The sequence below is a fragment of the Anabrus simplex genome, chromosome 1, assembly GCF_040414725.1.
Source record: "Anabrus simplex isolate iqAnaSimp1 chromosome 1, ASM4041472v1, whole genome shotgun sequence".
Taxonomy (NCBI): Eukaryota; Metazoa; Arthropoda; class Insecta; order Orthoptera; family Tettigoniidae; genus Anabrus; species Anabrus simplex.
Window position 1 is genome coordinate 246659996 of NC_090265.1, and position 13116 is coordinate 246673111.

General features: G+C 39.2%; 1 protein-coding gene across 1 annotated transcript in view; it reads left to right on the plus strand.

Annotated features, from left to right (window-relative positions):
- Positions 1 to 302: 302 nt before the first annotated feature.
- The window catches only part of LOC136864535 (uncharacterized), a 42057-nt gene continuing 29243 nt past the window's right edge, over positions 303 to 13116 (plus strand). Inside the window, exon 1 of the mRNA XM_067141640.2 lies at positions 303 to 381. Within this exon, the coding sequence (XP_066997741.2) occupies positions 369 to 381 (13 nt within the window). The 5' untranslated portion in view covers positions 303 to 368. The remainder of the gene's footprint in view (positions 382 to 13116) is intronic.

Genomic DNA, 13116 nt, shown 5'->3' on the forward strand with positions numbered 1-13116 from the left:
ATACGAGTTGGCCGTGGAGGGTTGGCGCTCAAGCAACTGAAACAGTGTTATACCAAGGGCAATGATTGTGAGCCCCTCGGGGATAGGTGCAGAGGAGGAAAGAGATCCATGAACTCTCACCTGTATCAAGTGTGAGCTTAATTACAAATATGCACCGTATTCTGAGCAACACAAGATACATTAATAATGCGTAATTCGCAGGCTTAGGTAGCAGTTGTTGTCTGAGCAAACTGTTTGCGAAAGGAGCTTACAGGATTGTTTCTTAGAAGTACAGTATGTACAGTATATTGCACGGCAGTCATGAGCACAGTCAAGGCTCTGCAGAATGGATCTTGTCGCTGCTTGAATAGGTTTCTCCACGTAGCAACATGATCGACAAGGGTAAGTAGATAAGTACACTCGGCAATTGAGCCACTGTGTTACGGGGTCACATTAAACCAGGGGTGGGCAAAATATATGATAGACAAAGGCAAGTAGATAAGTACACTCGGCAATTGGGCCACTGTGTTACGGGGTCACATTAAACCAGGGCTGGGCAAAACATATGGCAGGGAACAGAGAACTGCGTGAATCAGATCCTAACATATCTAGTTTTTAAATCTTCAAGGGGATCAGTGAGATACCTTTAGCTAACCGAAACGATTGCGTCTTGATTGCGAACGGTCTGAATTGCGGACACAAAACTTTTGGGAAGAACTTCTAATATTTTAGTGTCTCGATTGCAGACACTATTTCCTACATGTAAGGAAATAAAGCATCTGTATGGTACTTCTATTAATAGTGCAAGTGTTTAAAGGTTCATTGTTAGCGCCAGTCTGGACTGCGTGCCAGCTTTTCCTTTAGAACACCTCGCTTATTCTCGGGATAGGCCTTCCATGAGACTCCCAAAGGTACGTAGCTACCTTGTGTGACGAAGCTAACGGCAGAGAGTCGGAAGAAACACAGACACTATGAACCCACCCGGTTAACCGTACTCGGCCTTAATAAATACCTAGTCCCGTAATTAGCTTTTTTCGCCTTGTCCGTTTGAACTTTTTAAGAAGTTTGATATTTTTACTACTAATTATTTGCTTATTAATTCAGACTTCTCATAGATACGTTTTCGTCACATTTTTAAATACATATACACACTTGTTTACAACGTACATATTTTAAACGAACGACTCTTAGGCTTACTCCATTCTGAAGACAAATGACATTACGTCCAACAAACTTTCAATGCTGCATCTTCATTATACTTCCTGTCTGGCTTCATGGTTGAATGGTTAGAGGTCCAGAGGGTCCCGGGGTCGATTTCCGGCCGGGTTGGGGACTTTAATCGTTAATGGTTAATTTCAATGGCTCGGGAGGTGGGTAAGTGTGCCGTCTTTATCAATAGAATTCATCATAGGTAGCCTATATGGATATAATTATATCGGGTGCAGAAGATATCCCTTCCAATGTATATACTGTATGTGTGTAACGTAGTCTTGAAGTCTTCAAGCTGAAGGCAAGGCATTTTGTTAATTTGATTTTCGTAGCAACTAAAATTGTGAACAAGTGCTTGTGTCGGCATTAGCAAGGCTTATTTATTCCCATGCGAGGCAAGCACATGTACTTTCACTACCGTTCTTATTCAATCAATCAATCAATCAATCAATCAATCAATCAATCAATCAATCAATCAATCAATCAATCAATCAATCAATCAATCAATCAATCAATCAATCAATCAATCAATCAATCAATCAATCAATCAATCAATCAATCAATCAATCAATCAATCAATCAATCAATCAATCAATCAATCAATCAATCAATCAATCAATCAATCAATCAATCAATCAATCAATCAATCAATCAATCAATCAATCAATCAATCAATCAATCAATCCTGATCTGCATTTAGGGCAGTCGCCCAGGTGGCAGATTCCCTATCTGTTGTTTTCCTAGCCTTTTCTTCAATGATTTCAATAGCAATGGAAATTTATTGAACATCTCCCTTGGTAAGTTATTCCAATCCCTAACTTCCTTTGCTATAAATTAATATTTGCCCCAGTTTGTCCTCTTGAATTCCAACATTACCTTCATATTGTGATATTTCCTATTTTTAAAGACTCCATTCAAACTTATTCGTCTACTAATGTCATTCCACGCCACTTTTCCGCTGACAGCTCGGAACATACCACTTAGTCGAGCAGCTCGTCTTCTTTCTCCCAAGTCCTCCCAGCCCAAACTTTGCAACATTTTTGTAACGCTACTCTTTTGTCGGAAATCACCCAGAACAAATCGAGCTGCTTTTCTTTGGATTTTTTCCAGTCCTTGAATCAAGTAATCCTGGTGAGGGTCCCATACACTAGAACCATACTCTAGTTGGGGTCTTACCGGAGACTTATATGCCCTCTCCTTTACATCCTTACTACAACCCCTAAACACCCTCATAACCATGTGCAGAAATCTGTACCCTTTATTTACAATCATATTTATGTGATTACCCAAATGGAGATCTTTCCGTATATACCAAATACTTACAATGATTCCCAAATGGAACTTCCACCCCATCAACGCAGTAATTAAAACTGAGAGGACTTTTCTTATTTGTGAAGCTCACAACCTGACTTTTAACCCTGTTTGTTATCATACTGTTGCCTACTGTCCATCTCACAACATTATCGAGGTAATTTTTAGTGAATTTTTAGTTAATTTGGAGGTTTCGTTCGAGGTTTTGGAACAAATACCTACTTTTGGTGAGAAGGCCCTGAGATACGTGTTTTTCATAAGTCCTTTTTCCTGAGAGGTTGTAAATTTGATCAATAACTTTCTTAAAATAGGAAATTTAAGAAAAATGCATGTGGATTAACGTAAATATTTATATTTGTTCCTATATTTCTAAATTAGCTTCAGTTGATACTTCATTAAAAGAACGGTCTTGTACAATAGCACACTTAAATATTATAATTTCATGGTAACTTAGAGCATTGGTAAATATGCACTGACTGTTCTTGCAATTTTGAAAGATTTGCTTACAAATTTTGAATTTTTTGGCACCGCCAATGGAATGATCACCAGCTGCAACTGTTATTTTTGGTTAAGAAATTTTACTTTGCCCATACTTGTGTAAGCCATACACTGTATAAGACGATCGGTTTTCCATAAAGTAAAATATATTAATTACCTGAAAAGTTGTGTTTTTGCGCTTATGTCCATGTTTTACGGAGGGTATCCATAGACTTCACCAGATTTTCAAAGGGATCCATGACACTAAAAGGGTTAGGAACTCTTGCACTAGATCCTTTTTTTTTTTTTTTTTTGCTAGCGGCTTTACGTCGCACCGACACAGATAGGTCTTATGGCGACGATGGGATAGGAAAGGCCTAGGAGTTGGAAGGAAGCGGCCGTGGCCTTAATTAAGGTACAGCCCCAGCATTTGCCTGGTGTGAAAATGGGAAACCACGGAAAACCATCTTCAGGGCTGCCGATAGTGGGATTCGAACCTACTATCTCCCGGATGCAAGCTCACAGCCGCGCGCCTCTACGCGCACGGCCAACTCGCCCGGTGCACTAGATCCTTTGCTGCAATTATTAAGCCATCTATCACTTTTAATTCACTTCGTAGGATGCTGTTTGACTTGGCTCATTCGATATTGTTTTACAGGACAAAATGTCGGAATTAATAGTGTTTTAATAATAATAATAATAATAATAATAATAATAATAATAATAATAAATGGCTCGTATTTCTATGATATGAACTGTTGAAATACGCGTGCATTTATGCTCTAAAAATTATCAATATATAACCTAAAATCCTGAAAATATAACCTAAAACTTAAAACGATAAACGAAAACAAGTGCTTTTGCTTTTAACAGTTGGTTTAGTAGAGTTGCACTGGATGGCGAAATGCAGTTTCACTTGAAGATCCTCCAGTTGTTAGCAAGTAGAGCCTTGTAGCTTACTTGGAGAAACTTATTTCTACATCGCACGACGTAACGGGTGCATGCAAAAAAAAAAAAAAAAAAAAAAAAAAAAAAAAAAAAAAAAAAAAAAAAAGAAAAAGAAAAAAAAAGTCAAATCGTTAGTAGAAAGTTCCAGTTCATATTCGTCGAATTCTACTTCTTTTCCGGAAGGAATGTCAGAAATTTTACACAATGTTGTATATTCAGAATTTCGTTCAAGCACAATCGTAGTATTTCCCTAACCTTGAAACTACTTCACCCTGTGCTTTCGATAACGTATGCCTACTTTTAGTTTACTTCGCACAATTGCATGCCCACAGTTTCAAGGCGAGTGATGTATTTTGGTATCACAGATACATTTGGTTGTATGTAGTCTAAGTTTCTTGACATGATGGGCGAAAACAACTCTTGCACAGTTGTGATTGAAGATAAATCACTTCTCTCAAATTGAAGATCTCAGTCTGACTGTAGTTTGTGCAATAGTAGTTTGCAGCATCAAGCCCTTAATGAAAATATTCTTGCTGTTAGCAATAAATTTGTCCAACTCAGGGTAGTTTCCTCAAACCTCTTCAGCCATTCTATGTAAATCACGCGCAAGACAAGTTACGAGCACCATTTTAGGACACAGATTCTGAAGACCTTCTGCTGCTTTTACCATGTAAGGAGCAGCAGATTCTCTCCTTCAACGTTATCTGGCCACAACAAATACATTGCGGTGTTGAAAATACCAGTGATGGAGGAGTTGCTTATCCTAATCAATACCTCACACGCCAACAGAAATGTTTCTTCATCGTCGCCATATGACCTATCTGTGTCGGTACGACGTAAAGCCACTAAAACAACAACAAAAGAACAACAAAAACACAACAACATGTTTTTCCAGGTTTGTCACGTTTAAGAGTGACTACAGTAACATTTGCCACATATCTAGTCTTTGTCGACAGTATCATCTATGGAGACCCATATTTTGTTGCTGCCGACACTATTTCTTAATTTGTTCATTGTATCGTCGTAACAGAAGTCATATAGTTCTTTCTTAACGTGGACTCGGAGGGATTGGGGATAAGTCGTCTAGTTTTCTAAGAACTTTTGGAAACTATATACGGCATCACTACTTTGTATAAAGGAATATTTGATGAACATTATTTCACAAAGATCCATGGAGATGGACTGCTGGATGGTCTCTCAAACAGCAGTCGGTGTCTGCTTTCCGCGGCTAATTCTTTGTTTACACAGCTTTTGTGTTTAGCAGTATTGCAATGTTGTTGCACTATAAACATTTTCCCTGTCACCATTTCCCCCTCACACATTTGACAAAATAAAATACATATATCCATCAGTACTACAATACTTATCACCTCGCAACCTCGCACTATCAAAACACTTTAGGCATCTTGAAACCACACTGAACTACTCATCAGCAGAGACATGAAGGATATTACACAGGGGTATAGATAATGTGTGGTCGAATTTTCTTTCCATCACCCCGTAGAATAAGGAAACTGAACATTGACTATCGGAAAGGAAGGAGAGAGAAGTAGTTATTTGTTTCTTCTTCTCTCATAATGAATCATACTTTTGGCATCTCATACGAGCTCATATTGTTCTAGGTATATATATAAAATTGGATGTTGGTATATTTGACGTTAATAGACTCAAAAACTACTGGACCGATTTCGCTGAAATTTTCACAGTTTGTTCTTATTTCATCTGAAAGGGATTATGAAATGGTTTGAACGAAATCGGTAAGGTAGTTTTATTATTATGAGTAATTTTATGTAATTTTATTAAATTGCAAAGCCGCACCAAGATTCGATCGACTTGATGGACAGATTGTCGCTAGGCGACAGCAGCTTACGTTATACCATGATAGTCCGCTAAATGAAATGGCGTATGGTTTTTAGTGCCGGGAGTGCCCGAGGACATGTTCGGCTCACCACGTGCAGGTCTTGTGATTTGACTACCGTAGGCGACCTGCACGTCGTGATGAGGATAATATTTGCTGTATATAGGAGGATGAAAACACGCCGCATTGACTTACAAAGTACCTTTCTTGATAGGTGCATTCTTATGCCTATTATTTTGAAATAGCAATCCAACATGCCGTGATCGAGATGTACTTTCATGTCACAGTACCAACATTGATAGGTCTGCCCATTTTGAAGAATGTAGCTGTGTATTAGACGTGTACAATATTTAAGAAACTTTTAAAAATATAGCATATCAACAATGGAATGACAAGAGTTATCACCCCCCCCCCCTCCTAACGAAGAGCAACTGGGGGATCACAACGAGCAAAGGCGAGTCTATGTAATCTATAGATCTATAGGTTGGTTTATAGGTATGTATGTATGTATGTATGTATTGCATCTCCTCCTATACCACTCGAGCGATTTCAACCAAACTTGGTACACTTATGACTTAGTATCAGGAAAAAACCTCGTGGGGGAAAGACACCACAAGCACCCTTAAAGGGGGGCCTTGGGGGACGAGTTAAAAAATAATCGAAAATAGTGTTGAAATCATAGTTTTCGGGGTCGCTGAGACAAACAGTGACACTCCGGATTTTAAAGTCCAATTTCAGTCCCCTTCGTGGCGGGAGCGAGGGGGAGTGAGAAATAATAATAATAATAACAATAATAATAATAATAATAATAATAATAATAATAATAATAATAATAATAATGGAAAATAGTGCCGAATTAATCATTTTCAGAGTGGCTGAGATGAATAGTGATACTCCGGAATTTGTTGAAGTCCAAGTTCATCACCCTTTGGGGTGGTAGGGACGAGGGGGGAATGATATATAAAAATAATCGGAAATAGTGTCGAATCCATAGTTTAAGGGGTCGTTGAGATGAATAGTGACACTCGGGATTTTTTAAGTCCATATTCAGCACCCTTAGCGGGGGGGGGGCGAGGGGTAGGGAAATATAAACATATTAATAATAGAAAATAGAAGTCGAATCCATAGTTTCGGGGTCACTGAGATGAATAGTGACACTCCGGAATTTTTGTAAGTCCAAGTTCATCACTCTTAGGGGTGGGGGGCGATAGGTAATGAGATATAAAAATAATCGGTAATAGTGCCAAATCCACAATTTTCGGGGTCGCTGAAATATATAGTGACGCTCCGAATTCTTTTAAGTCCAAGTTCATCACCCTTTGAGGTGAGGGACGAGGGGAGAGTGAGATATAAAAATAATCGGAAATAGTATCGAATACATAGTTTTCGCGGTCGCTGAGATGAATAGTGACACTCCGGATTTTTCAAAGTTCATATTCAGCACCCTAAGTGGGGGTGAAGAGGCGAGAGTGAGATATAATACTTATAGTAATAGAAAATATAAGTCGAATCCATAGTTTTCGGGGTCGCTGAGATGAATAGTGGCACTCGGGAATTTTTTAAATTCAAAGTTCATCACCCTTTGGGGTGGGGGGGGGAAAGGGGTAATGAGATATAAAATTAATCGGAAATAGTGACGAATCTATAGTGTTCGGCGTCGCTGAGATGTATAGTGACACTCTGGATTTTTAAAAGTCTATGTTCAGCATTAAGAGATAAGAATTTGGTAGTGTTCCCTATTGATGTGAGTTCAGCGACCTTGGGTGGGGGTGGGGGGGTGAGTGAGACATAAAATTAATCGAAAATAGTGTCGAATCCATAATTTTCTGGACGGCTGAAATAAATAGTGACACTCCGGATGTCGTTTAAGTCCAAGTTGAGCCCCAGTAAGCAGGGTTGTGAGAAGGAAGAAAAGAAAATGTGCAAATGACCGAGATTTTGGGTGTTTGTATACATGTTCCAGCATAGGTGTCAACTAAACTTGGTACAATACTAAATTTATTTAATAAATCACACTATCTGTAAAAAATACTGCAAGGGCAAGACACCCCTAGAAGCCCTAGGGATGGGGGCGAAATATAATTATAACTAAAAACAACCGATATTAGTGTTGAATCCATAGTTTTTTGGACTACGGGAGAGATTTCAGCCAAACTTGGTACATTTATGACTTACTATCGTGAGACAAACTGCGAGGAAGTATGGTAGACCTAGCACGCTAGGGGTGGGGTGAGAAGGGCTGAGATGAAAAAATAATCGAAAATAGTGTGGAGTAGTGAGACGAATATTGATACTCCGGGCGTCATTCTGTGTATGTTTCTTCCAACACAGCCCTCATACAAAATTGGTACACATGTGACTTACTATCTGAAAAGAAAATACTATTGAGTAAAACACCAGTAGCACTCCTCGTGGAGGTGGTAAAATATAAAGATAAAGGAAAATGACTGATATTAGTGTTTACGAGTTCATTGAGTTAAACTGTGACACTCTGGATGAATAAGTCATACTTCACCGCAATTAGTATGGAGATTGAGAAGGGATGAAAATGAATGTAAAAATAACCGTCAGAAATTTAATATATAATATAAAATAACCGATATTAATGTCGAATTCATTGTTGTGACTCCCTGAATATCATTTAAGTCGACGTTCAGCCTCCATTGGGACGGTACACTGGAAGAGGTTTTGTAGTGAATAGTATAAAATGACCGAGATTAGTGGTGAATCCACTGCGTTTGGGGTCTCAAGGCTGATTGGTGAGAGTCTCAATGACAGTTGAAATCGTGTAGATCATATCTATACCGTGACTGATAAACACATGAAGTTATTATCTTTTTGAAAGGGTCAAATACTTCCCAATCAATTTGAGCTTCCACAAGGATAAAATTTTACCCAAAAATGAAATCAATTAAAACTTGAAATCAAACACATCTAAATAACTCTAAAACTATATAATAGATGGTAAAAATCCATATCCCAGAAAGGAATTCTATAAAAATTCACTTTAAGATAACTAACTGGTGATACTAATCTTAAAAGTAAACATCCTAAACCAACCGGGCTACGCCGGGTAGTCAGCTAGTATAATATAGAGTTCAATTCGGAAAATATATTTTTTCGAGAGGAGAGGTGAAAAGATAGGATAAGGTAATAAAGGAGGAAGATTAGTAGATAAGAGAAGATTAACAGAACTGGACGTTAAAAGAAAATGGGAAAGGATAGGATAGGGAAATAAAGGAGGGGTAGTTTAGAGTGGGTTAGGAGGATGGATTATTGGAGGTGGGAAACGTGGGTAGGAACTGTGTAAGGCATGGAAAATTGAATTCGTGTTTAGAAATTTAGCATGTTTGAGAAGAAGGATTAGGAAGTCGAAAAGAATATTGGGTTTTTCAGATATGTCGTTTAAATTGAAATTAGGGTTGAAGTATTGATCAAGGTGAATAAAACGATTTTCAGTAGTGTTTAGAAGGGGGCGTTTGTTAATGATTTTAAGTATTTTTATGTCTTTTTCAATATTGGTGAAATTATGTTTGGAGTCTCGTATGTGCTGTCCTATAACAGAGAATCTGTCGTATATAATGGCGTTGATATGTTCGGAGTATCTGATATTAAAGTTGCGTCCAGTTTGACTGATGTACGAGGAGCTGCAGTTGTTACATTTGAATCTGTATACTCCAGATTTATATTTATTTTGTGATTTAGAGTTGTGTAAAATATCAAAAGGCCCCCTGGTCGCCAACGCACGCTCTAAGTTAAGAGCCCTGGTGCTTTCATGTTCTTGTATAAGCTTTACAGAAATTGTGAAAGTATGTGATGGAGAGTTAAAAAAGTTTAACTGTTATATTAATGTGAGCTGTAGCTCGTGGGGGAAGATTTTATATAGCAATGTAAGGTAGTATTTGGAATTTATGGGACATGCATGTGGACTCTCGGGTGGATGAAAGCCTCGATACGGCCGGTATATCACGAAGGAAGTTCTCTGAATAACTGGAAATGATATTACGGTTCAGTTTTTGGAAGCTTGACATGTCGGATTTGTTTCTAAGGAAACGTATAATCTCATTATTGTCACAAAAACGTATTTATATATATGAGAAAGTGGCAGCTTCTCATACATGCGACACATAGTAGTCACTGATCATTGAGCGTGATGCACCATCTCCAGGACTGAGGTAGAAACATTACTACAGTATTTGATATCCTTAAAGGAAAAAGTGTCCAGAACAGAATGCGAGGGCAGAAGTTTCACAGCCCAATTCAACAATCCTCTGGAAGGAAACAATATAATATACGAGAGAAACTGAGTTCTATTTTCTTACGACCCTATTCCTTAGTGTAATATACCTATAATTTTAAGTTCTGGTAGGAAATAATGGAATTGGGAGAAGCCATTATTCTGCTCCGTAATCGCAACACATTCGGTGCACAGTCAACAATAAGACACGACAGAAACATACTATTGTTGAACAGGTCGCTTACTGTGCAGTCCGCATTCAGTTCATATAAGAAGGATAAGAAAAGATGTCACTATTCCCCGTTCACCCAGCACGCGTCCGTAAGGATTCCGGGGGCGATCAAGCGTGCTGACTCTCTGGATGGTTGCCACGGGTGATGGCGGGGAGGGGCCATCACTACGGGGAAGCCTGCTGCGATCGCAGCTGGTACTACCCCACTGTACTTGTTAATATCGTCGGGGTGACAGTCGAACTCGACACGAGGTACTGCTCCTCAGAACAGGGGTTTTCTCTGTTTGGGGATTCAGTCCCGCGTGTCGGAAATGACTGAAACTTCGGAGATATTAACAAATGCATGGGATGAGGTGCGCGTCCGAAAGGATTCCGGGGGCGACAAAGCGCATCGACTTACTGGATGGTCGCCACGGGTGATGGCGGGGAGGAGCCATCACCTCTGTGAAAGCTTCCTGTGTTAGGTCAAGGAGGCATGGTGGAGAAGTTCTACCCACTATCTCACAAGAAAGAAGAAACGTGCGGTGAGTCGACAAAATGACGCATGTTCAGTTGATGTGAAGAGTTTCAATTGTAAAATGTTGGTATCAATGAATGGTAATAAAATCTATGTATGGATTATTTTGTATATCCCTATGATATTCGCTCAATAAAATTCATCATCACTGTTCTTAACTGCAGTATTTTTCAATATTCAATCAAATAAAGAAGGCTAAATGTATTTACACTGATGGGTTACTGAAAAGCTCACAACCATAGTGTTAACGGGAGATTTAAGATAATACACACCTCCCATACATATAAATGAATGTTTGTTTGTATGTCACAAATGGACTCAAAACCTAGACCGAAATGTCACAACGTTTTCTCATTACTCTTGGAAGGGTTTAGGAATTCATTTGAACGAAATCCGATGGGTAGTATTTTTGTAATGAGTAATTTTATGTAATTAATTTAATTGTAAACCCGCACCAAGATCGGATCGACTTGATCGACAGACTGTCGCTAGGCGACAGCAGTTTACGCTAAATGAAATGAAATGGCGCATGGCTTTTAGTGCCGGGAGTGTCCGAAGACACATTTGGCTCGCCAGGTGCAGGTCTTATGATTTGGCTCCCGTAGGCGAACTGCGCGTCGTGATGAGGATTCAATGATGATGACGACAACACATACACCCAGCTCCAGTGCCAGCGAAATCAACCAATGGTGGTTAAAATGGCTAATCATTTAAGCCATGGAGCCGGACAGTTTACGCTATATCATGATAGTCCGGTGAGAAATGCTGTACATAGGAGGATGGGAACACGCCACCAAGCTTTATAAAGTACATTTCTTGCTAGGAGGATCACAACCGTGCCTGTTATTTGGAAATAGCAACCCAATATGCGGCGATGGAGATGTACTGTACTTCCATGTCATAAGACCAACTTTGATAGGTCTGTCCAGTTTGAAGAATATAGCTGCGTATTAGATGTGAAAAAGTGAGGGTAATTGTAGCCTATCTCAAAACTGAAGGTCACAGGCGTGAAAATTGGTGCTTGGAATCTCCGTTAAAAAAACGAAAGATGTATTCTTTTGTTTTAGGAAAATCTACTTAAGGGGGTGCGTGAAAAGAACTGAAAAAGAAGTTGAATTCTTTTTATGAGGATACGTATATCTCAAAAAATGAAGATGTTATACAGTAGACGTGAAAATTGGTACTGGAATATCCTTTGAAAATAAAGACACACGCATATTCTTTTCTTCGGGAGATCCACTTAAGGAATGGGAGGATGGGTGTGAAGAAAATGAAGACGGGGTTGAATTATTTTTATGGGGAAACTTATAAAACTGATGTTACAGACATGGAAATTGTTATTTGGAATTTCCTAAAAGAATGTATTATTTTTCGACTTGACAGTGGGGTGTTTCTCACATGGACAGTTCCATGTCACAAGATCCAGTGCCACACGCGGTTTTCAAAAAGTTACTGGGGTAAATGAACTTCACTTTTCCGGTAAGTTTTTGTGCCTTAGGAAGTTTCAGAAAATCTCTTAATGTAGTAGCGAGGAATGATACTTTTTTCAAAGTACGAAATCCACGCGAGCAAAGCCGCGGGTAACAGCTAGTACAGTATACAGAACTTTCACCCGCAGGCTTTAACAGCACATTCTTGGTAAATTCTGCTACCACCAAATGAAGGTTGGCAAACAAACTTCCTTACGATCAGCTGCACAAGCATTATGAAATGATGTTTACAACAATAACTGGTGAATTGTTAAATACTACATAAATATGAGCCGGCCCTGCGTTGTAGGGGTAGCGTGCCTGCCTCTTAAGCGGAGACCCCGGGTTCGATTCCCGGCCAGGTCAGGGATTTTTACCTGCATCTGAGGGCTGGTTCGAGGTCCACTCAGCCTACGTGATTATTGAGGAGCTATCGGACGGTCAGATAGTGGCCCCGCCGAAAGGATTCGTCGTGCTGACCACACGACACCTCGTAATCTGTAAGCCTTCAGGCTGAGCAGCGGTCGCTTGGTAGGCCATGGCCCTTCGGGGCTGTTGCGCCATGGGGTTTGCGGGGTACATAAATATGACTAAAAGTATGATCTTGTTCAATGATTTGATCAAAATATGACCTAACGCTAAAATATATATATTCATTTATATGACCAATAAAAATTGCTTCACGGTGTTCACAAATGTTAGAGACGTGCTTGATTTAACTTAGGCAAGCTAGGATAAAAATATGACATAGCATAAAAATCCTACCCCTAATTTAATAATAATAATAATAATAATATTAATAATAATATACGCATAGTCTCAGCTACCACGTGCAGACATTTAGGTTTGACGCTATTCAGACTACCTGCGTACAGTTTA